Source organism: Lissotriton vulgaris, chromosome 3_2 (genome assembly GCF_964263255.1).
Source record: "Lissotriton vulgaris chromosome 3_2, aLisVul1.2, whole genome shotgun sequence".
Taxonomy (NCBI): Eukaryota; Metazoa; Chordata; class Amphibia; order Caudata; family Salamandridae; genus Lissotriton; species Lissotriton vulgaris.
In genome coordinates, this window is record NC_141690.1 from 165,469,961 (window position 1) to 165,495,948 (window position 25,988).

The 25,988-nt window shown below is 47.3% G+C and overlaps 1 protein-coding gene across 1 annotated transcript in view; it reads left to right on the forward strand.

The window, feature by feature from the left end:
• CPZ (carboxypeptidase Z) overlaps positions 1-25,988 on the forward strand; it is a 309,764-nt gene that overhangs the window by 272,122 nt on the left and 11,654 nt on the right. Inside the window, exons 9-10 of the mRNA XM_086964143.1 lie at positions 1,591-1,730; positions 17,515-17,614. Of these exons, the coding sequence (XP_086820269.1) occupies positions 1,591-1,730; positions 17,515-17,614 (240 nt within the window). The remainder of the gene's footprint in view (positions 1-1,590; positions 1,731-17,514; positions 17,615-25,988) is intronic.

Here is a 25,988-nt window from a genome sequence, read left to right on the forward strand (position 1 = left end):
TTGGGTGCTCACAAATTACCATCTGTGGTTGAAATTCCCAGATCACGATTTGCAGTATAATATTACCAAATATTTATGCTAAAATGTGGACATTTCTGCAGCAATACCTTTACCTTCAGAAGTGTGAACATGAATGATATCTTAAAAAAAAGGATGTAGACTCTAATAAGATAGAGAACACCAACAGAATCATAACTTTGAGAGAATCGCCGTGCCAACTGTTTTCCTCTCCATTTACACATTTGTCTACTCCGAAAAAGAGATAAAGTAAGGTGAAATTCTGGTGAAAGGTATCCAAACTTCCTTATATAGCATGGTCAAGGAGAGTAAGTAACTATTCGCTGTATATTTATCCTGGTGTAGGAAAAATAAATCAACCACACTTACTCCTGTGGCTTATTCACCCTAAAAACAATCTGAAGGAATAACAGTAGAGTAGTGGGAAAACTCATAAAAATTGATATTTTGGGCTTATATTCATCAGTATTCTTCCATACCTATGTAAATTCCCAAAAATGTGGAAATCAACTAAAGTCATGAGAAGAAATCTATAATGAGTATCCACCTTTTAGGAGTTTATGGGACTTCCCCTGTGTTCATCAACTAATTTTGGTCGGCTCTTGGATTGATTCTCTACCACATTTGGAAGGACTTCGGCCTTGAGCATGGGTGCTTTCCTTGCCTAATGTTAAGGCAAGGGTGCCTCAAAAGTCTATCTTTAATAATGGTTCAAAGAATAGGTGATTCCGTGATTCAGTGCAATGAGTCCATCAGTATTGCACAAAGGGATTAAGGTAGAAGACTTTTTCTAAGAGTTACTGCGTTTTACCTCATACTTGTGGATGATCTTCTCAGGAATGTCGAGGAATAAAATATACATATTCATGTGTCTTAGCAAAACATTACCTTTTCCATGTGTAATCACATAGCATTCCATAAAATGTATGAGTAAGTCACAGATATGCCTAAATTAAGACAAAAAAGCACACCAAAAAAGCTTTGCACCTTTCGCCAATTGAATGTTTTAAACAGATTCGAAAGCTTTTTCTTTGAGTGGTTGCATCTTACTCCTGCTGTAGATGGAAATTATTCCTAAACTTCATTGTCTTTTTCACAAACATTCCTTGTGAGTAGTTGAGATTTGCTCCATGCTGAAGTTTGACTTATTTATGAATTAGACATGGTTATGTTGAAAAATACATTTGTTATTTACAATTTGTTTTTCCATTCATAATCATTGTTCTTGAGCACAAGTTCTCCACCACTCTGGACACCAACATCTCTGTGACTGGGGATTCCCAGATCTGATTGTAACAATGAGAAAGCCACACTGCAATCAAGCAGTTAAATGACATATGGATGTAATCAAATAATGCCAGTCATAATAGGTTTTAAAAGAGATCTAGCTTTAGTTTTGAAGTCAGTGGTTGAGCGAGCCTTAGAAGCATTTTCTTTTTGGGGTTAGGAGTAGATGGAAACTTGTATTTTTGTTTTAAGTGATAAAGTTTATCTTTCTGATATGTTCTGTTTGACCAGCATCTTATATTAAGCAATATTGTAATTACTTCACAATGAATCTTGCGATTGCAGGGATGCCAGATTTCAGTTATCTGCACACAAACTGCTTTGAACTTACAATAGAAGTGGGCTGTGAGAAGTTTCCTACTGAAGATGAACTGTACTCTGCCTGGCAGGACAATAAGGAGGCTCTTCTGAGTTTAATGGAAATGGTAAGACATTTGTAATTTATTTGTACTGCACTTAATCCCACAGCTCAAGTAGCAATATGTAAGATGGACTTGACTTCAATAGAAATAATGTGAGGGCTGCCTATAAATGTACTACAGTTCCAGTGAAATGCTTTGCACAGTGAATCACTCTCCATTATAACATGATGATAAGGTATGTTTTTAAAAATAAGTACATCATTTTGTTCACTGGCACTACTTAACTAAAGTAAATTCTACAATTTTTTTGCAGGAGAGGTGACATGCTTATATTGCTATGCATTTGAAAACAGAGGCGTACCAGGATGTCAGGGGCCCAAATTCAAGCAAAAAATACAAACAAAAAAAATGGACTCCCACCTCCTGTTTTGTAAAATAAAATAACAGTTCTAATAGAGGTGCCCTGGGCCCCTGTGCTACTGCACTTGCAGCACTATTAATAGCTACACCCCTTCAAAAAGACAAATGATAAAAACATATATAACAACAAAATAATAATTTGACAACAACTGGCAGCACTTATAAAGGTCAAGGGAACATCAAAAATCAGTTTCAACAATTCAGTTTTCCAAAGGATTATTCCAATCAGCGTTTTGCAATGAGCTGTTGTCTCTTGCTCAGCACAAAATACAGTATTATGAGTACTTGAAATATTTACACAGATTTCTGTCCTCTCTAGTTAAATTTAGTGTCAGCAGTCCATTTAAACATATGATTAACAAAAGAATAGTCTGATGATCCAGTTGAAGATGTTGTCCGACTACGGCCAGAAGACTGTGATAATACGAAATTAATGTACCCTCTACATATCAACTATTAACTTGGGGGATGCACTCATGGGCAAAGCGATACAAGGTATTTTCTTACCTAAATCAGAGGGGATTACACATTACAGTACAGCAAGAGACCCATCTAACGGTAAAGGAGGGTGCAGCGATGCATAAACAATGGAGGGGTCAGGCCTTGTATACCACATATTAGGCCTTTGCAAGTGGCACACTGGTTTGGATCTGATCTGGGCTCCCTTTTCAACACACAGGAGATGTGATTGATCCTAAGGGGAGGTATGTTTTGGTGACGGGCCAGCTCATGGGCAGAGACATAGCGCTCCTCAACATTGACACCCTGAATATAGACCTCAGAAGTTTCTGTTATGCCTCTCAAGCGCACTGACCCCCTGCCTAGTACAATCAGCTGCGGTGGGAGGGAACTTTATTTGAATAGCAGACCCTCAGGCTGACTGCTTCCACCCTCCACTGAGAGATGGCAGATGCGATTGGGACTCCTGCATTCCTGGCTGTTAGATCTGGGGGTCTCTAGTTGGCAATGGTTATCACCTTTGCCCAAATAGGGACCCTTACTTCTAAGTCAGGATAAGGGGATTACACTCCTAATAACCCCTGCTCACCCCCTGGTAGCTTGGCACGAGCAGACAGGCTTATCTCAGAGGCAGTGTGTTAAGCATTTGTGAATATACACAGGATTACAGTGATAACACTACAGATCGACACAACACAGGTTTTATAAAAAAATAAGTATTCTTTATCCAGACTTAAACACAAGACCACAAAAATCCACAATACTACACTTAAGATTACTTAAAAGATGATAAAAGTCTCTTAGTTCAAGTTGTTGGTAAATGCAAAAAAGTTCTCAACAAAGTACCTGGATGCGTAACGCAAAGTGAACAAAAGGCTTGCAGAAGGGGAGATGCGTCGGTTCCGTGACCCGGGGGAACGGTTGCGTCCTTCCTCAATGCTTGCGCAGAGTAGGGGACAGGTCATGAGCCTTACCGGTGTGGAAGTGATGCGTAGATTCTCTGCCTGCGGGCCCATTGCGGTGCGCAAGATGGCGCCTTGATGCGATCCGGTTGCGGTGCAAGAAGATGGCACCCTTGATGCGGCGATGCGATGCCGATGCCAATGCGATGATGACCTGGCAGCCTTGCAACGACTCTGTACTTTGGAGCCGCGACAGGCCCTGGGACACGCTTCTCCGGTGATGCGATGGCGACTCTCACGATGGCGTCACGCATCTCTGGTGATGCGACAGCAGACAGCTACGATGAACACACGCTTCCAGGGAGATGCGGCGAAGGCTCGCTTCTCCGGTATTGCGACAGCAGACAGCTTTGATGAACACACGCTTCCATGGAGATGCAACGAAGGCTCGCTTCTCCGGCGTTGCGATGATTTCTGCTACAGCAGCGACACGCTTCTTCTCGATGCGTCGCGCTTCCAGCTCCGAGTGGCACGCAGGTGTCTGGAGTCAAAATTCCCAGCAAGGAAATTCAGGAGGGAGCTGAAGGTGAAGTCTTTTGTCCCTGAGACTTCATCAGGAGGCAAGCACAGTTCAAGCACTTGGAGAATATTCTGTAGATGAAAGTCCTTACAAAGTTCCTTCTCCTGTCCCTTGGCAATGAAGCAACCACTGCAGGCCAACCCAGCAAACAGCACACTGGCAGAGGGGCAGTCCAAACTCCTGCAGCTTCCTTGGTTCTTCTCCTTGGCAGAAAGGTTTCTTGTTCCAGAAGTGATCTCATCTCTTGGGATCAGGGTCCCAATATTTATACCCCAAAATCCTTTGTTCTCTGAAGGCAGAGAGGCCTCTACCTAGTCCAAACCAGTTCATGAGCACTTTGTTTACATGACTCTCGTCTTCCTTTCACTGTGCATGGTAGAGACATCAGCCGCCCCACAGGAGGTGGAGCCAGCACACGGGAGGGGAGATACAGCTCTGGAGCACTCTGTTGACATGATTCCTCCTCTCCTTTCACAGTGCAGGGCAGAGACATCAGACGAGCCACAGGGGGTGGAGCCAGCATTGTAGAGGGAAGGCCCAATCCTATTCAGGTCCCAGGTGCAACTCCTCCCTCCCATCTAGATGCAGATCTCTCTATTCACCACTGGCTGCCCCAGCCTGTCTCCTGGAATTCCCCAACCCTGTCACACACAAACCCAGACAAGGAATATACAACCCAGCAGAGGCAGGCTCAAATGGTTAGGCAAGCAAATACCTACTTTCTAAAAGTGGTATTTGCAAACACAGAATATTAAAATAAACTTCACTAAAAAATGTACTTTATTATTCTGAGTTCAGGCATACTAAACTCGCACTTCTACCATATTCCCTGAGTCAGTTAGGATTATAAGAATGTAATAATCTAACTGCCCATTCTGACCCATGAGAACAGGTAGCCTTCAATAGGGAAAAACGAAAATGGCTGTAATACACTATTAGAACATGCTACACACATCAGAGCATGTCCTACCTCATACTTACAATGCACCCTGCCCATGGGCCTACCATAGGGGTGTCTAACGTGAAGCAAGGGGCAGGTTTAGGGAATGGCAAGTGGGTGCACTTGGCCAAATCGACATGGCAGTGTAGACTGCACACAGGCCTTTCAATGGCAGGCCTGAGACACATTTTACACGCTGCTTCTGTCGGTGGCACAACCAGTGCTGCAAGCCCACCAGCAGCATTTGATTTACAAGCCCTGGGCTCACATGGTGCACTATACTAGGGGCTGACAGATAAATCAAATAACCCATTCATGGAATCCAATTAGTACATTAATTTAACATAGGGAGCACTTGCACTGTGGCACGGGTTAGCAGTGGCACAGGGCCCAAAGCATAAATCCAGCAAAAACATATCAAAACAGAGGAGGCAATCCGTCAAAAATGGAAGGGAGACTCACGCCAATGATGCCAGGTCTAACACTGGTGTAGGCTATACCAGCAGGTGAGGGATTACTCCTTTTTCTCCAGCCTGCATGAGCTCCATGATCAGCTGGACACAGTTCTGTTTCTGTGTACTCCCGACGTGCATGGCCAGGAGGGCGATGTGAAGTATCTAACCATTGATAGCCTGGAATGAAGGTTCCTATATGGGATGAAGACCAGGATGAACCTAATGAAGGGCGTTTTGGCATGGGCTAAGCTGCTATATATATAGACCCCACAACCAGGGTCTTGGGCAGGGATGCCCACTGTAGCCACTGCTATTCACTGCTATTCACCCTGGCAACAGGGCCGCTCACCTGTGTGGCACGGGAGGTGAACAACGACATGGTGTTGGAAATGGCCCTTTTTCAGAGTTATCCCCAAGCTTTTTGCTTCTTCCTCCTTTATTTTTCCTGACCTGTGGTTGTTGACTATAGGACTCTGGGCACTTTACCACCGCTGATCAGTGGTAAAGTGCATATCCTCTCTGTATAAATTGTTATTATGATTGGTTATCCATGATTGGCAGATTTGTTTCATCGGTAGGTCCCTAGTAAAGTGCACTGAGTGTGCCAGGGCTGGTGAATCGCATGCTACTAGTGGGCCTGCAGCACTGATTGTGCCACCCACATGAGTAGCCCTAAAATGGTGTCTCAGGCCTGCCACCGCAGTGCCTGTGTGCAGTTGCTAACTGCCATACTGACCTGGCTCGTGTCCCCACTGGTCAGGCCTAACCCTTCACTTTCTGTACACATTGGACACCCCTTTGGAAGGTACACTCCTGGGCAGGGTGAAGTGTATGTGAAAGGTAGAGCATATACTAGTGTGGGTGACATGCTTTGATAGTGAAATACTGCCAATTTCGTTTTTCTCTATTGAAAGGCCATCTTGCCCATAGGCTAGAATTGGGAATGCTGTGTATAACGTTTACCTGCATATCTTCCTATAGGATCAAGATGTAAAATTGAGGTCTGGTATCCCTGAACTCAGCATGGTTTTTAAATCCTATCTTTGAATCAGCACTTTTAAAAAGTGGCTGTTTTCTTGTCTAACCTTTCTGTGTGCCTCTACCTGTTTGTGAATTGACTGCCTGGTTTGTGAGTGACAGGGGCTGGGGTGGCTCCATGAGGCTGGGCGAGTCAGCTCTAGGCTGAATAGTTTCATCTGCAAATTGAGTGGTGGGACGGGATAGCACTTGGGCCTGAATAGGGCTGTGCCTCCCTTCCACAATGCTGGCTCCACCTCCTGCTGGGCGGCTGACGACCCTGCCCCCCTCTCTCTCTCTCTTTTCTCAAAGGAAGGTGTCCACTGGCAGGAGACACCCAGAACTGGTTTTGACCGGGCTCAGAGCCCTCCTGAACAAAGGGATCAAATACTTTTTGGGGTATAACTACAGGACCCCAAACCATTGAACTTTAGATCTTCCTGGAATCTAGAAGAAACCTCTGCCAAGGATAAAAGCTGAAAGACTGAAGAGGAAGGACTGACCTGCTGTAAGGATGACCTGCAGTTGCTATTCTGCCAAGGAGAGGGGAAGGACTTTGATGTTGCTATGTCCCCTGCTTGAAGAGATCTCCAAGTGCCTGAGGAGAGCTGGCCTCCTGTTAAGAAGTCCCAGGAACAAAAGGACTTCACCCCCAGCTTCCTCCCTGAACTCTGCTGTGAGAGTTCTGACCTGCCAAGAGTGCTTGATGCATTTGAGGGGCCTCTGGAGGTTATTTCCTCTTGATGCGGGAGCTGGACAAACAGAACAGAAGAAGATCTACAATTTTGCACGCATCACTCGCTTGCAGAGCGCATCGTCGACAGTGCGAGAAAATTTCCGTTGCCACAAGGATCGTGGCAGCGCCTGTTTCCACTGCAAAACTTGATGCGTCTCTTGCTTGAGGATCGCATTGCCCCAGTGCGGGAAGATTTCTGTTGCTGCGAATATTGTCGCAGAGCATGTCGTCGCTGTGAAACCCGTCGCACCGCTTGCCTGCGGACCGCATCCTGTCACAGCAAACATTGTTGCAGAGATCCATCAGCAACGCTTCGAGGGGCCGCGTCAGAAGAGGATCAACACTGCGCCGCGCAGCTGCACCGAAGATCATCACAGCCCCGAAGATCGTCTCATTGTGCCTGTGCGAGTCGCTTCCTACCAGAGAACCTGCAAACAGGAATCCATACAAGGTGTCGCATCGCTCCACATACAGGCCGGATTCGACGCAACCCGTCCGCTGAGTGCAGCGGAGTTGTCGCATCGCCTCCCCAGGGTCTCTGGAGTGACGCATCTCTTGTTTTATGACGCTGCAGCTGCCGCTTGGAACTTTTATCGCATCTACAGGTACTTTGGGTTAAAGGTGACGCAACTGTGGATTATTTTCGTGCAAACTTTTGAACTCTTTTTAAAGACTTATTTTGGAACAGTGTATGTTGGATTTTTGTTGTTTTGGTATTGTGTAGTGTATATGAAGATGCTTTATTTTTCTAAATTGGTGTGGAGTCCATTTGTGGTGTTTTCACTGTGTTACTGTGAGTGTTGGTACAAATACTTTACACATTGCCTTTGATAAGCCTGTCTGCTCGTGCCAAGGATAGCTCCTGCTCACCCCCTTGGGGGTGAGCAGGGTTTATCCTAAGAATATATCCCCCTTATCCTGACTAGAGGCAAGGGTCCCTATCTGGACATTGGTACCTACCTCTTCCAAATAGAGACGCCCAGATCTAACACACGGGCATCCAGGTTGGCAGTGGCACCCACCAGCACCAAATAGTTCTGTATGCGGATGATCTAATATTATTTATCAGAGACACAGGAATTGACTTGGAGTGAGTTAGGGGTGCTGGAAGGGAGAGTTTGGGGCCTGGTCTGGCTTAAGTATGAACTAGCAGACATTACAACTTTTCCCTTAAGAGGCGGATGCTCCATTGCTGGATTTGTTTGGACCCTAAATGTCTACCATATCTAGGGATGAAAATATACCATGATCGACAGAATTTACTAGAAGGTAATATAGGACATGCTATCAGATCCTTGAGAGCCTGTGCTGACATTTGAAGAATGCTCCCACTCTATGTGGCAGGCAGGGTGGCCCTGATTAAAATGGTAGCCCTCCCCGGCCATCATACTTCTTCGTAGTGCTGACGGTGTGGATTACCAGAGCAGTCTTTAGGGAACTTGACTCTTTGCCGATGTCATTCCTTTGTGGCTCAAGCCGCACATGTGTGGCACTAGACAAACTACAGTGACCATCCGATGATGGGGGACTGGAAGTACTGGAGTTTGAGTCCTATTACTTGGTAGACCAACTCCAGAGGTTCACTCAGTGGATCGCCAGTAGACAATCCCTGGACAGAGAAGGGGGGCAGTTTGTCCCGGAGTACCCCAGGTTAACAGGAGCACTACTGAGAACACTGTAAGCCTCAGATGAAGATATGCCAGAATATAAAGTGATGCAGCATTGCAGGACCCGGTGCCTTCAAAAAACACACACACAGAGATCCCCTACTTGTCAAACATACCCTTAAAGGTGGTGAACTGCTTACCTCATAGCAGACAATGGGAGAGTTTAAATTATTAGGTAGAAGTGGGCATGAAGAAGGTGAGTGACCAGTTTTGTGAAGGTAAGCTCCTTTCGTTTGAGGAGTTCGGAGAGGAATTCAATCCCCTCCAGCTTCAGACAGGTGTGTTCCGCGCACATTGGAAAATGATCATGCCTGAACACACAACCAAAACACTTGCCATTGCATGATAAGAGCAGCAGGTACCATTAAGTCGGTTACCTGCCCATATAGATCGCTTCTTCGGAGCACGCTGCAACCACTGGAGCCCTTGAAGTCCAGGTGGGAGTAAGACCTGGAGATCCCCATTCCAGAAAAAGTTTGGGGCAGTATCTTAGCGAGGATGCCAAAGTCTCCAGAAATGCAAGATTCAAGCTGATTAACTACTTTTCCCTTCATAGAGCATATATGACCCCAGGCCATAATAACAAATGCTTTCGTACAGGTGAAGCGGCCTGCCCGAAATGCGTGGCAATAGGAGCGTACCTAAAGCACATGATATGGGTCTGCCCTTCCTTGGTACCTTTTGGGAAGAGGTAAAAGCAGTAGTAGGGAATACGATTTCCAGGGAGGTCCCTGCACGATCGGACACTGCATTCTTAACTGGTTCACCCATATTGCCAAGATGAAGGTTATGAGTAGATTCCAGGGCCTGGCTTACTGACTCACAAAAATGTGAGATTATGAGAAATTGGAAATCCACTAGAGGGCTCAAAATAGCGTGGTGGGGAAAGGAGGTATAGAAGTGGACAGGATATGAAGGGGAAGTGTTGATTAGGGAAGCTAGGAAGAGCATTTTCTCCATTGAAATAGCGCAGACTTGGGAAACATTAGTAGACTTCTTGAGAGGAACAGATCTAGATACACAGGATCCCACTCAGGTAAGTTCACCAGCACCGACTCTCCCACCTCCATGAGAACATGAGGATTCTCATTGTAAGTGCATCCCCCTCCGACTGCGAGCAAAGCGCCAACCGAACCAGATTATGCCAGCCCTCATTACATGTTATTTCTGGAGAATTGTGGCTCAATGGTTAGAGTGGCAGACCCTGATGCAGAGGTCTAGCCCGGGACCAGGGTTCAATTCCCCGCCTCGGCGGGTCTTGGGCTAAAAAATTCCATGGACCTGATAATTCTCGCCTCAGTGCCTAGTCCAATCATGGAGTCCCACTCTGCAACTCTGGGCAATAGCTTGCTTAATCTCCACAACGGCCCCCACAACGCTAAGGATGCCTGGCCTCCACCTTGGGGGTGCCCAGGAGTGGACGCCTCACAGGGAAAGCCAGGATGGGTTCCACAGCGGTATTCGTACAAGCTCCTTGAGACCCTTGCGGGTGAGTAGTGCGCTATACAAGTATCAATTTACATTTCTACGACGGAACTGACTCATGTAGGGGGGGAGAATTGAGCTTAAAGCAGTTATTTTGATTATGTAATGTTTTTAAATATGGGATATTGGAATTATAACAAGGCCTATGTGGCGCTGTTGACTTCAATGGACTAATGCTGTATTGCCGTCTTAACCTTCAATATTATTTGTTTAAAAAAAGAAAAACAACAGGACTAGCCTGATCTTTGAGTATTCCAACATTGGCATATATCAGAGGACGAGAATGATGACCAAAGAGCTGTTGGAAGACAGGCTGTTATAGTAGAAAGGACAGAATTCTGAATCATTATTGCAAACATTAACAAAACACTTATTTTTTCACAAAGAATAGACAAACTAGTCACGAAATATGAGTTGGCATAAAGTTGGCATAAACCTTTGAAAAAAATGGAATTGTTGAAAACAAATTATCGTTCCCGCTTAAACCCATATAAGGGTTGACCTTTGTAAGTTGTCTCTTTATGTAGTGAATACTTTGGAAGTTGTTGAACTTTGTAAAAAGGGCTGCTCTTCAGCACTCCCAGTCTGTTGCTTTATTTTTGTCTCACACAAAATAAAAGTCTCAATGGAGAAAAAACTCTAAAACTCACATATAGACCAAACACGATCACCAGTTGCTTCCTTGGACCTAACTCCCAGCCCCAGTTTAGGCTCCACACTGTTTCCTGTCTATTCGGTGCTGTTTTTCCCTGTATCTGTCACTGGCTGCATTCAATTAATTCACAATTTTTGTCTGGTCCATTTCAGCTGTTGGCCGCCTCTGGACACACCTGCAGCTGCCACACTGGTCACCAATTACTATAATGAGCTGCAGGATTTAGGTTTTTTAAAGAAAAATCCCAAGTTGCCTCCACAAAAGTTGGCATTGTATTCCGGTCCAGAGCAGACGTCCCAGGACTTTGTTGGGGCAGAGGGCAACAACGGGCTTTCATAGGTGTGGATTTCCTGGAAAGTTTAAATATTAAGCATAAACAGGACAGCTCCATCATCTAGCACCATCTGGTGATATTAGGTATGTTAGCTGTCTTAAATAATTTGGGCTGGTTTGCTCTAAAATGTGTAAATAAATGTGATAGCATGAGGCAGTGCAACCTTCTGGGCCTGTGGAATAATGAATGACCCCCTCTGCCCATCCCCCTTTAGGTATCACATTTTAACTTCATTGTTCAGCAGCCGACACTACACTCCCCTAGATACAGGTTGAGAGAATTACAAATAAAATCAACTCTGAAGCATTCGTATTTATTTATTCCTGTTGCCAGTTCCTAATATTGCTGCAACATGGACAGTGCTTAATTTGTGACAGTGAATGCAGGTGGAAAAACCTCGCATTTTCTGATTTGAATTAATACACTTTTAAATAGAGTGAAGTATGTGGCTCTAGGCATCTGGGTACAAACCTCTGCTTCGATGAATTATAGGAAGTCTGCATTATCAGCCCTGAAGAAATGTTTGTGTATGATACCATGGGAATTTAGACATTGATGACTACCTGTTGCAGTTTATATTAGATTAGAGCTCAGCAAGATGCAATTAACATTAATATCATCATAGCAATGTCATACATTTACATACATTATTGTATAGGTGTTATTGTAAATATGTCGGGAGCATTTGGTTTGCGTTGTATTTTATTTTATTAAATTTTATTTTATTAAATCTTTATTTCTGAGTATTCATGTGATCTATTAGAGACATTTTTTTCAAAATAACTCATGTAACAGGAGCTTCTGTGTAGTACAGTATACCAAAGATTTGACAGAGTTGGCTCGGTCATTTATCCTTCGGGGTCAATAACACGAATGCTATCGAGTTGGTTAATATAATCTACTCTATTTAAAATGTAAGCATTGCTGTCTTCATTCCTGTGCTGCAGATCACAGCACAGATTTCAGGTCATGTTTGCATGATAAAACTGAATTAAGCGTCTTTAATTTTGAAATTTAAAATTCCAATTTTCATTAATAACTTTTCAGTTGAGCAACTGCAATTGTATCTATTAAGACATTCATTTCATCATTGACGAGGAACAGACTGCAACTGAAGGGTTTGCCCCGATAGAACAAACTCAGTTTTATATGATTAAGATTATATTTGTCAGAACTCATTACGTTATGTCAAGATGATAGTTTGCAGATTCATTTCGTGGCATAAGAAGATGCACTTCTGTCTTTAAGCAAACAACTTAGGACAAGAACAAGTCTCTATTTAGATTTTTCATTTTCATTTTCATCTTTCTTCAATCCTTCCCGTGTAAATTATTATTTTGTCAAGCCTTTTGGAAACCTTTTTTTGTTTATTTTGACACCAGCTTCTCTGATGGCGCATTCTCTGGATGGATCACCTTTCAAAAGAGGGATATATTTTCTGATGCTAATCTTGAGCCTTCCCTGCCCTTTCCTAAAACATAACTTTTTTTCTGTTGATGTTGTCTGTTCTAAATCCCACCGTCTTTTGTATTGTATCCCTAACATTGACTATGCATTTTGAGTGGCATTAAATTAGAAGCAACCTTGGCAGCATTGTTAGTCTCCCTCCATATTCATAAAGCAACAAGGTAGCACCACATGTGAAAATATCACTGTCCAAGATCAACAGTCAACAACTCCGGCTAGTATGTCTTACAAGTAAAGCAATTTACAATCTCATTCGGGTATACAACTCATTGGGAAAGACCACATGGGTATGAACAATTCTTATCACTCTTTAAGGCTAAACCTCAAAAGTATATTCACAAGTGTGTAGAAGACTACAACTGGCATAACATATCAAATATGATTTGATGTAGGTAGCGATTCATTAGTGCTCTGTGTTGCCATCCACTGTGTTGCAGATTAAGGCAAATATAAGAAGGTTGATTGTTCTGGTAGCTGAAAAGGAAGGGGGCAATATTGTTGCATTGAGAGTGAAGTTGAATTTTTCTATATTCACTGTATAACATAAAATATGTTTCAGGCCAGTATAATCTAACAAGCTTATTCTGGAGTGACCTCCATTCTGCTGGGCATTGGCCCCTGTGGTAACTATATAAAAAAAAGAACTGTCCGCACTTAAATCCGCCCACTCAGGAAGTTTCTTTTCTTCCCCTTCTCACGTTATCTATATTTTCTCTTTGCTTTCCCCGTGCAGTTTTTGTCTTTCTCTACATTTGAATCCACTCTTCCCTGAAATGTGCCTCTGGCTACCTTTTCCACCTCATCCTGCTCTACTGCCCACCCCTGCTTGTGATTTCTTGCTCGCTCTCTCTGCCTCTGCACTGCTGTCTCTATACCCCACCATCTCTTTTGTGAGGTGCTAGTCTCTTCTGTCTTATTCTGACGGATTTCCCATCTGTCTCTGTTTCCTTTACCCCCTGTCTCTGGACCCCACCCACTCTTACGCAAGGGTTTTTATCTCTTTGTCAGATATGACATCTCTCTCACTTTCTCCCCCTAAAGACTGTCTCTGCACCCCGGTCTCTCTTCCGTGAGGTGTCTTTCTCCTCTTTGTCAGGTATCCCATCTCTCTCTGTGATTCACATCTTTTCCTCCTGTAGACTGTCTTTATACCCCACTCTCTGCTGTTAAAGGTCTTTCTTTACCGTCTCAGCTTGCCAGCGGTCTGCAGCTTCTCATATTTTCTTCCCTGCAGACTGTCTCAGTCCCACGTTCTCTCCATTTTCAGCCTGCTATGTCTTCCTTTCCTGTTTCTCACTCTTCCCCCTGCCTTTTGTCTGTCTTCATAACCTCTCATTATCTTCCCTAAAGTGTCTTTCTCTCCAGTCGAAGCTTGCTAAGCTCCACACACGCGCATCTCTTACTCTTGCACAGGGCAGCACAGGTCCAGTAGCATACCCCTCTCTTCCCTGAAGTGCCTTAACTCAACTTGCCAGGTGTCTCTCACTTGCTCTTTCCACTTTGCTGATCCACCCTGTCTCTCTGTACCCATCCCTCTCAGAGTTCTCTGTAGCATTTATTGTCCATATCACAGCATCTCGGGTCTCCCTCCACTGAATGTGGTGTCTCTCATTCTCCCCTGCATTCTACTTCCTGCATCCACTTCACTTGCCTGTACCACCCACCCCATCACGCTTAAAAAAGCTGTGTGACACGGCACCAGAGCTTGCAGTGTCAAGCCTCTTTATCATCAAACATTAGCTTATTGTTTGGCATTCATGATCATCCAGTTGCTTGAGCTATCTTTGTTTAGCTCCAGACTGACTTGGGGCCCATCGGGAGAGGGAGGGGGGGGGGGGGGGTACAGACCAACCGGAGACAAAATTAAGGTGTGACAAAGGCCGCTTTATTGGAAGCAGGTGCACCCTAACAATACAAAAAACACTTGGCCTGTGCCGTACAAAACTAGGCCTAACTAAATATGCACTACCTGACAAACCCCCACCCCCACCCCTAAAATGGTTCCCCCCGAAGAACAACATACACATAAATGCAAACTGCACAAAGCCTGGCTAACTGTTAAATACTTGTCATATGTACACTCCCCCCCTTTGTCCAGGAACACCTCAGTCCTCATATCCTGACCCATCCCCCCTAGAATAGGAAAATGTGCCATTAAAGCAACCATCATCCAGCACCTGTTTCAGCGACACGAAACCAAACCTACCACCAGCCCTTGGACACACCTGCTCCCAAGAAAACACCCAGCAGAAACCTTTCTCCCCGGCACCTGGCCCCCCGCTATCACCCACCACAAAGCCAAAGCAGACCCGAGGCCCTGCCCCCAATGTCCTGCGTTATAGGGAGGGTGGGTGGCCAAAAACGCCCCTGCCTAACCACCGGCTGCCGTGTCACTGTCCCTAAAATGGTGGGCAGTCACCTGACATGGCCGGTTATATATCCCCACAAGCCCAAGGAGCCCAAGATTAGCCCACTACAAGCCCAATGACAGCCCAACTAGCCCAAAGCAGATTCGTCCCAGTCTCCTGCTTGTCAACCCCCCCCCCCCTCCCGGAGCCCCAACAAAACACCCAGGGGGGGCAAGCCTCCCTCAGGTCAGCCGCCACCCGCAAAGCCCCATTGTGACAGCATTGTATAGCTATTCAATCCCTGGCGGCACAGTATCCAGGATGATGTGCTGCTTGACTAAACACTTGTGAGGCTAGACCTATTGGCTATGCCAATGCTTGTTTACTTTACTAGCTGTGGAAGGGGGTGCTCAAAGTTCCCCCAGTCACGGAGCACAGGGGCGGGCGACAGACACTTTTCTGCATGTTGGGTTTGTTGGTGTGATGCTTTGAGATGCACCATGGTGAATCTTGGCATAATGTTGTCACCCGTGGCATGATGATAGCCATACCTAGCACAATACTGTTGATGGCATAACTGAGCTGTTTCCTGGAAAAATGTTAGCATCAATGCCATAATAGTGCCAAGTTCTGATTGCTGCTGTCCCGGTTGGTAATATACGACATATTCTCGAATCTTTTGCATGATGGCAACAATACCTGACATAACTAGCTCTGATTTCCATAGCATAGCAGAAAGGTATTTAATTGTAACATAATTTAATTTAATTGTGGGTTTATATAGCACTAGGAATCGACTCCCGGAGGAGTATCTCCGCGCTTCGACCGCTGGGGAACCCGTCCTGGCTCACCCTGAGAGATGGTCCCTAATGGGTATCTCTAAGGTGCGACCAAGCATCCCTGGCAGGGCCGTTGTGAAGATGAGGCAAGCTAATGCCCAGAGTTGCCAAGTGTGGTCCCTGACTGGAGTAGGCACCGAGGCGAGAATTATCGAGCCCGCTGACCATGGTCCACGACCCTGCCGCGTCAGGAATCGAACCCTGGTCCCGGGCCGTCGTCTGCTTACGGGTCTGCCACCTCTAACCAGTGAGCCACACCACTCCACAATGCTCCATAATGCTGGCACAGCATCATTATGGCAATTCTCAGTATATGCTTTGGCAGTTTTATGCAAGTAAAGCTGTGGATGGAGATTTTAAGCAGCATATGTGGTTTGAGAAACAGAGAAACTATGCATCTTCCTTTGTTGGTGATGAGCGATGTTGCACAGGAGGCAATTTGAACAAGTCTCATTTTTTCAAGTATTCACTCATCAATTTAACCATTCATCCATCCTTGCACTCACTCATTAACCATGTGTCCATTCATGTATTCACACATTCATCTATCTATGCACTTATACACCCATCCACGCACTCATCCATCCATGTGTGCTCTTCTAGTCTCTCATCCATCAATTCTAACAAGTGGCTCCTTCTGATAGTCAGCCTGTACCAGCCACTAGTGCTTTATTTGAGCCGGCGGATTCCGGCATGTTTGTGGCTGTCTGCCACATGGTGGTGCTGTCTGCCACATTTGGGTATGAACACAACAACAGCTGTTTATTAATTTAATATACATTTACAAACACTAATACATGCCACTAAAGTCCGAATTCTTATAGTCTTGGGGGCTCGGAATAGTATGAATTGTCGCAGTTTTGTGCGATGTTTAATAGTTGTGCTGGTACTGTCACTCGCAGCGCTGGCAGGGGCAATAGATGGTGCCAGGTGCCGTGTCCTCCTGACGAGGCACTTATTGTTTTTCAAATTAACCACTGCAGGACACCACACGCACCAAACTGAAAACTAAAGCATATTCATAAAAAGCAGACTTTTTCCAAGCGTGTTTTATCCCTCAGCACCGGTATCCCATATGATGTGCCAGCCCAGATCTTTTCACATGCGTGCCCAGTAGCATGTATGAAACGAGGTTGCCCTTACATGCTCTGCCTTGTGCACTGTGCTGAAATCATAGGCAAGTCAAAGGAAGCTGTTGTGAGTTGCCCCCAGAATCTCTGATGCACGTGTGCGACAAATGCCAAACGAGACTGGTGTTTACAAAAGGAACAAGTTTATAATTTATATGTGTTGCCGTTTAACCATCTCTTGTGCCACTGCAAGACGTCGAGCTGGAATTGTCAATGTGGCCAATATGCCCTCACTCCCATATATTGTGTCATTTTGAGCAATGTTGCTATCAGCTTTCAGTTAGATTTGTGACATGTTCTTGTAACTATTTACATTGGAAATCTTATCATTAGGAAATACAAATATAAAAACAGTCATTGTGAGTGAATGCATTAACTCTTCGCTGTATTTTATTCTGTTCCTCCTACACTAGTCCCATCGTGGTATTAAAGGCGTGGTCAAGGATGAATTTGGGAATCCAATCAAGAGAGCCCGCATCTCAGTCAGAAACATACGGCACGACATTTTAACAGGTAGAGTATGCACACGATTATACCGCAAATAATGCACATGGAAGTGTTGGATTCTGGCAGGCTCGCGCATGCTTAACTTGTCAACACGGTCATCAACAGGGTCATCTGTGCAAAAGATCTCCATCACACAGAAAGGGGCGGAGCAAATCTAGGGAATCTGGCCACGTGGAGCTCTTGGCTCCTAGAAACTTAGGGGCAGATTTACAAGCCCCTTGCGCCCCTTTTACGCCGACGTTGCATCACTTTTGTGACGCAGCAGCGGCGCAAAAGATGCACCATGGTACGGGGTACTTACAACGTGACGTATCTGGGAGATGCGTCACGTTGTAAAGCCCTGCGCCAGAAGGAGGCTTCCTGTGCATCTACAAGATTTCACTCAGTCACTTTGGAGCCCATGCTGGGTCAAAACCCTGCGCCTGCTTGAAGCAGGCGTAAGGATTGACGCAGCATTAACAAGATAGGGCCCCCCAGTGCCTTGCTGGAGCTGCGCTGCGCTTGCGACGCAACTCCAGCAATGCGCCGCCTTTGCGGCACAAATGCGTGACGCATCTGTGCCGTTTTTGCCCATTGGTGCGCCGGATTGTAAATGCGGCGCATCAATGGTGGCGGAGTCATGGCGCAAAATAAGTGGCGCATCCCTGCTGATATGCAGGAATGCGCCACTTATTGTAAATCTGCCCCTTTAGTTTTAGTACTGGCTTAACTAGTTGTCCAACAGTTGAATGATGCTAGACAAATCAGGCCATCTTTCTGTGTCTTAAACTGTAAATATTTGCAGCCTACGATGCTTCTCTCTGCATTCATCCTGCGTGTATGTGGCTTCCATAAGAAGCCTTTATCGTGTACATTTGCTGACTTCCAAATATAGGCAATAGCTGGTAATAATATAGTGATGGGAATAAAGAAGAAAGCTTCACAGAGTACACAGACTTTGCTATGTAGTCTTCCTGTGTGAAGCAGTTCACCTTCTATGTTGCATTAGTTTATGAAATTTCTAGTGTGACCTAAACAGCCAAACAACCGAACGTCTCCCTCATGTCATAAAGTTTGTTTACTATCCCCGGTTCTTTTTGTAAAGCCGCATAGTTTGCTGTTACTAAAGGTCATATAGCCAACAGTATTCGCATGATTTCTCAGCAAGCGTATTCTTTTAGTTTAAGAGATTTTATTAAACAATAGAAAGAAATGACATAACATGTCAAAAAGTTAATTATATTAGCAAATTACCAGACATGTGAGAACATGGCAAATCATAATGCTGCATATTATTGCTATCAGCATGAAGATCATAGTAACAGATACCACTATTCATCATAGAATGAAAGAAAAGAAGAAAGGAGAAAAGAATGTGGGAAAAGGTCATTTAAATGAGAGGGAGGGAAAGAATCAGAAAAATAAACGTCATATTCCTAAGTATACAAATCTAAGAAGATAAGAATGAAGAAATATGTAATTCATCAATGATACAGCTTATAACAATTTAGATTCACGGTTCTTACTTCACAATATAACTATGATATATAGAAATTCAACAGTGTGTAGATAAGTAACTACGGTAAGTCTAGGTAGTGAATCTGATGGAGTTGACATTATTTTTTAACAAAAGAAGTTATAAGAAACCATAAGGATTCTCTATTAACAGCAAGTGAAATTGGTGACACATAAGCAGTGTCACGTTTATGATTGGAACAAACACTGTATCACTATGTCTTAAAAAAAACATCAGCAGCATTTTTCTAACTATTAGTAATCTGTTGAAAGGAAACTGCTTACCTAAAATATGATTATCAAAGGAGCAACAGGGCCAATAATCTGAAAGACTACCCAAAAATATATTTGCAACATTAATAAATATTGGAGTTAAAAATGAAATTTGTTTGACTACAAATTAGTTGCCAAAACCTGAGGATATATGAATATGTAAAAAGCATATATTTCAGATCGGTGACTTATCCTTACAAGATAAATAGTATTACGTAAAACAGGGTTTAATCTGTTATGTGTCATAGGAGTTATCAGAAGTCTTTCGTATATAAAAGCAGAGTTTGGGCTGCACTTTCAGTGCATGGGGACTTGTGAACTGTTATCCAAATCTTTTTCGGTAAAGTATTGGGCCACGATTTATTCAAATCTAGCTCCCATAAAATGTTAGTTTATGACATAAGTCTAATATCTGTCAGGAAAGAGTTTTAATCATGCTTTTAGTTGTGCAGAGAGATATTTTTTTATATGAACATTATCTGCATTTGTAAGGTGTGTATTATGTAGCTCTGTTTAAACATCTAATATACTGTGAAATAACAGCCTTTGGACCTTCTTATGACTTTGATAGTGTGGGAACGGGGCCCCCACGCTGTGGCCCCACTCCCACACTGCCAAAGCCAAGACAGACCGCCTGCCAGATTCAAGTTTTTTAATTCATTGGCTGGCAGTTTTTTGGCATTACCACTGTGGTGCCCTTGAAATAGGCACCGCGTGGGAATGCCTAAGCAAGTTCCTGCTCGGACTGAAAGGCACAATGTTGTGCATTTTGTTCTGTGCAGAAACATGGTAATTAATCTAGACGGGGGACACACAATGTGCCCCCCTGCATCCACCCCATGGCACAGAAGCACAAGGGGGCCCTATAGGACCCTCTTTGTTACCTCACCAACACACTTTTCATGGCGGTCGCACCGTCATGAAAAGTGTGGTGGTGAAGAAACCCCTAATATGCTTGGTTGGTACCGCCAGCATATTAGGGGTCTCGGACCACTGCACCACCACACAGGTTCGTGGATCCCTGACAGTAGCAATGGTCCCGTGATGGTCCAACTGCCACAGTCCTAATGCGGCGGGCAGACCGCAAGTCTAGGGGTCCGCAAGCCGCCATCACAGGTTTGACGGTCGATTGGACCACCAAACTCGTAATAGCGCCATAGATTTCCTTTCAGAGAAGTGTGGTTGGTTAATTTATTTGTAACAGCTGAACAAGAAAGAAACATTTTCTATGTAAAAAGCTGATGTACCCATAACCATCCCCTTAGCTCTCCATGGGTTACAGTTGTAGAGCTTAAGAAATTATCTCCAGGCCAAGATGGCGGCCTGAGAGGAGGTGGATTACTGAGGCTTCTCGTCCTAAGTCCCCTGGCCGTGCTCTAAAGCGCACTACCTCGCCATTCGAGCCCATCGCTGTCTGCTGGCGGGAGGAGAGACACCGACTGGGGACCCTGAGGTCGCAGCAGGGACCGAGGGAAGGAGCACCACCCACGTGGCGGCCGCGTTTGTCCATTGCCGGCCGGAGGCGCGCCAGGGGTGACCCGGCCACCGGAGCATTGGCAGCAGGGGGGCCCATCGTGGCAGCTGTGAGGCCACACAAACACAGCGGCTGGTCTCCCCTACCCGCGGAGAGAGGAACGAGCGGAGCAGGGCGCCGTCCCGGCGGCGGGCCGAGGCGGCGCGAACAGCGACAGGAGGCGCTGGTCCAGGCGGCAAGGGGACCTACTCGAGGCCCCGGCTGGGGCCTGCACGGTTGGGAAGCGGCGGACGCCGAGAGAGACACGGCTGCTGGCGGAGGTGAGGAGCATAACAAGGTGGACCTGGGCGGCAGCAACTCGGGGGCAGGTGATCGAGCCCCCGGCGCTGGCCGGACCGGGGAGGGATGCGGGGGCCCGGTGACACGAGGCCGCGCCCTTACATGTGGAACCGCGAGGCCCAGGACAGTCCGGCCCACTCAGCGGTGAAGGGGACTCGCCAGAGTGAGCAAGCAGAGAAGCAGGCTCAGGAGCCAAGAGAGAGGGATCGGGGGGCGCTGAACCAGCCCCCACCGGGCGGACTAAAGCCCTAGGCCTGGGCATCGCCCGAGTGAGCAAGCAGAGAAGCGGGCTCAGGAGCTGAGAGAGAGTGATAGGGGGGCGCTGAACGGGCACCCGCCGGGCGGACTAAAGCCCTAGGCGTGGGCGCTGGGCCCTCCTGAGCAATGACGCCGTAGGCCCTGCCACAGCAGCATCACCACACTCGCTGGGCCTCTCCGCCTTTCGGGCGGTCTCCCTTGTCGCCTTGGGACCGGAGGAAATAGAAGGCCCTAGCGTAAACCACCGAGGGGCAGAATCGGGGACCCAGGGGGCACACGAGGACGACCCCGACGCCGGGGAAGTAGGCTCGGGGGCACAGCACGGGCCCCCGGAGATCGCCGGCGACCTAGGGTGTGCAGCGAGAACTGCCATACGGGCTCCACAAGACCACTGGTGCATGAAGGACAAGGCTGGGCCTGGGAAGACGTGGGATAGCGCAGTCCGGGGCCCTGGCCGGTGGGCACTCGGTGCTTACCACTCACAACGCGACCAGCACACACGTCTCCTCCTACCCCTCTTGTGGGCCCGCTATTGCGAGTGATCACACAGGGACACGCGGCACGCTCCGGGGGAAGGAAGAACCCAGGAGGTTATTGACTATGTCCTCTTCCAACCGCAAGGGGAATCGCACAATCCCGGACATGTTGAACAAAGGAACTTCCAAGACTGACAAAAGCCCGGACAAACCGGCTCAGCCGATTACCCCCAAAGGTCAAGACCGGGATGGAGGGGAAGCCCCAGCCACTAAGGCTTTCATGGAATCCCTATTTGCTTCTCTCAAGGAGGACATTCAAACCCTCCGTCAAGAAATGGCAGGGAAATACAGGGAACTGCGCCGCGACGTTGACGACCTTGGAGAGCGGGTGGCCTCGACCGAGCTAGCTGGACAGGCCAGGAGCGAGGAGGTGGAACTCTTGCAGCAAGAGATCATCAGACTCAATGAACAACAAATGGACCTCCAAACCCACACGGATGACCTTGAAAACCGATCACGGCGCAACAACATTCTGGTCCGAAATGTGCCACCTAAAGCGGAGGGGGACGACATGGTGGGGTACCTGCAAAGCCTGTTTCGAATGGTACTGGACGAGAACGAGGACTTTGTGATTCACATCGACAGGGCCATAGGGTGGGTCTGGCCCGCCGGGCTACGGCACCCCCTCCAGACATACTGGCCTTCCTGCCAGATTACCCCCTCAAGGAACGCATCCTAAAAGCGGCACGCCTGAAACAGCCTCTGAGCTTCCAGGGTCATACAGTGGAACTATTCCAGGACTTGTCGGTAATCACCTTGCAGAAGCGACGTGCATTCAAAGTGGCCACTACCTTCCTCCGCGACAAAGGGGTCCCGTATTCGTGGGGGCACCCCTTTAGGTTGGTCTTCAAATGGAACGGGGCCCTTCACCAGCTACGTTCACTACGGGACACTTGCGCCCTGCTGGGCATTCCACGTGAGGGGAACCAGCCAGATGGGATGGCGACGAGGGGCGGTCCTCACGGGCCCCATCTGGATCCCCGTGGTCGACTGGTGATGGCTGGCAGCAGGTGCGACGTGGACGTTCCTCCAGGAAGGGCCTCAAACCTAACCCGGAATTGGTGGCACAAGAACAAGCCGCGGCGATACAGGAGGTCTCCAGGGACACTAACGCTGCATCCTAAATGGATTGATACGACAAGGCTATCTAGCAAAGTTGCAGCACCACGGTTGGGGGGCAGGACAGGGGACCTTGGGCTGCCACTATCACACATCCCACACACTTGACACTCTACAACGGGCCTGGACTGCTGTCACACAGGCCTGGGACAATGTTCACCAGTTGGGGTTTTACATTTGGAGTTGGGGTGAGATGGGAGGGGGGGGAGGGAGGGAGGTGGGGGATGGGGTCTAAGGGCTACTACCGGTGTGTTCCCAGCTCCCAGGCAATGAGAACAGGGGAGCGGGGCGGCTTAGGAGTACTACTGCGGAAAAGAGGGTTGCGATGTATTCCTCCTCATGGCTGACAAATCTATTCAGGTTCTTACTCTCAATGTTAAGGGCTCAATAACCCCATCAAGAGAAGGGCAGTGCTCTCCTACTTAGAGAACTCAGGGGCTGCGGTGTGCCTTCTCCAGGAGACGCAATTGCAGGCCAAGGACTGGCATCGCATGAAGTCCAGGGCGTTCCCGACCCAGCTCTACTCCTCCACTACGGAGAAAAAAGCGGCAGTGGCTCTGCTCTTCGCTAGGCACTTCAAGGGCCGGGTAGGAGACAAAGTGGCAGAAATCAAGGGCAGGCTATTAGCCCACACTGTCTATATAGGGAACCTGTCACTCACTATACGGTCCATTTACGCTCCCAACACCAAACAGGAGGCATTTCTTGCGGGGGCATTATCAGAGGTCATGACCATCAGCTCGAGGCAAACACTGATAGGTGGGGACATAAATTTGGTTATGGATAATGAGAGGGATAGATCGGGTCAGAGGATCGGCGACTCTGGAGCTCTCTCTACTGAGGGGAAGCGCTGGCTTGCCAGTAGGGGGTTCGTAGATACATGGAGGGAGGTCCACCACACGGCCCGGGTACACCTTCTATTCACATGTACACCGAACATATGCTGGAATAGACCTCTTTCTAAGCTTCACGGACTTGGTCCCCATGGTACAAGATTTGGAAAGTGCCCCAGCAGCTTTGTCAGACCATGATGCAGTGGTAATGCACCTACGGGTTTCGTGCATGCAACCACATAAGGGTACCTGGCGCCTCAGGGAGAATCTACTTTCCTGTAAAAGGGTAACACAGCAGCTTTTCCAAAGCATCTTGGACTACCTGGGTCAGAACGGCACAGGGGAGGTGGCCATGGCAGCGGTATGGGGGGCGCTCAAGGCGGTCATTAGAGGGGAGCTTATAGCGATCTCGGCAGCGGACAATAAGGAACGGAGGGAACGTCGACAGGAGCTGACAGCGCAGGTGCTGGAGTTGGAGCGGGTGCATAGTCGAACTGGGGCCCCGAGGATCTGGGCAAGCTGAAGGCGGCCAGAGCGCAGCTTGCAAGCCTCAACTTGGATCGGGCAGAATACGCTGCACTGCACCTTAAACATACGTACTACGTAGGGGGGGGATAAGACGGGCCGCTTACTTGCCAATAAATTAAAGGCGAAAACCGTCATGTCTGGGATCCCAGTCATACGCGAGGAGGGTGGTGAGGAGCTCCAGGAGGACGATCGCATTGCAGAAGCATTCAGGACATTTTATGCCTCACTTTAAAAGGCCGAGCCAGACTCAGACGCTGAGGCGGGTTTAGCCTATCTAGACAGAGCAGGGGTAAAGGCCCTCAACGAGGCAAACGCCATGGCTTTGGACGCCCCCATACGTCTGGAGGAAGTGGTCTCCGCCATTGCCCGTCTCAAACCGCTTAAAGCGCCAGGCCCAGACGGATTTTCTGCGGGCTTTTATAAATCCTTCTGCCCCCTCATAGCCCCTATACTGACAAGACTGTTCAACTCTTTTCAGGGCCCGGGTTTGATCCCACGAGAGATGCTAGAGGCTGCCATTATTGTCCTGCTGAAACCAGGCAAAGACGTGACCCACTGTGCTGCATATCGGCCGATCTCTCTCCTCAACCTCGACTTAAAATTCTTCACGGGGGTTCTGGCATCGAGACTGGGCCCGTGTCTCCCAGGCATAATTGAACCGGACCAGGCGGGCTTTATACCCTCCTGTCAAAGCGCAGACAACACCAAGCGCCTGATGCATGTAATCAATAAGGCACACTACAATGCAACGGATGCGGCCCTTCTGTCGGTCGATGCCGAAAAAGCGTTCGACCGGGTGGACTGGACCCATCTAGATAGGACGCTGGCGAAATTTGGTGTGGGCGACAAGTTTAGGGCCTGGTTGGCGAGCCGTTACGCATCACCTGAAGCGACAATCAAGGTGAACGGTACGAGCTCCAAGCCGTTTACCATCCACCGAGGTACGAGGCAGGGTTGCCCGCTCTCGCCGCTGCTGTCATCACATTCGGGGGCGAGGAACACTCTATCAGCCTGTATGCGGACAACATTTTGGTCGCGGTGGCCAACCCTAGAGTCTCGATACCGGTATTTCTGGAGGAAATGGAGCGATTTGGGAGGGTGTCGGGCTTCAAAATGAACATTGGGAAATCAGTGGTTCTCCCCCTGGGGTGCAACACTCGTCCAGCCAACAGAGGCTCACTGCAATTAGGAGGTTTGTCCACACAAATGGCGCTCCCATACCTGGGGATTGAACTAACGCCTGCCACGGCTCAGACAGTCGAAGTGAACTACGCCAAGCTACTTACACGCATCCAAGAGGATATTCGGAGGTGGAAACAGCAGCCGCTTTCTTGGCTCGGCCGGGTGGCTGCTGTCAAAATGTCCCTGCTACCAAAAGTGCTCTACCTCTTTCAGACCATACCGGTTACCCCTCCTATAGGCATGCTCAAAAAGCTGCAAGACACGGTGCAGCAATACGTCTGGGCAGGTAAACGCTCTAGGATGAGACGCGACCTGATCACGCGAGTCCCGGCGGAGGGGGTATA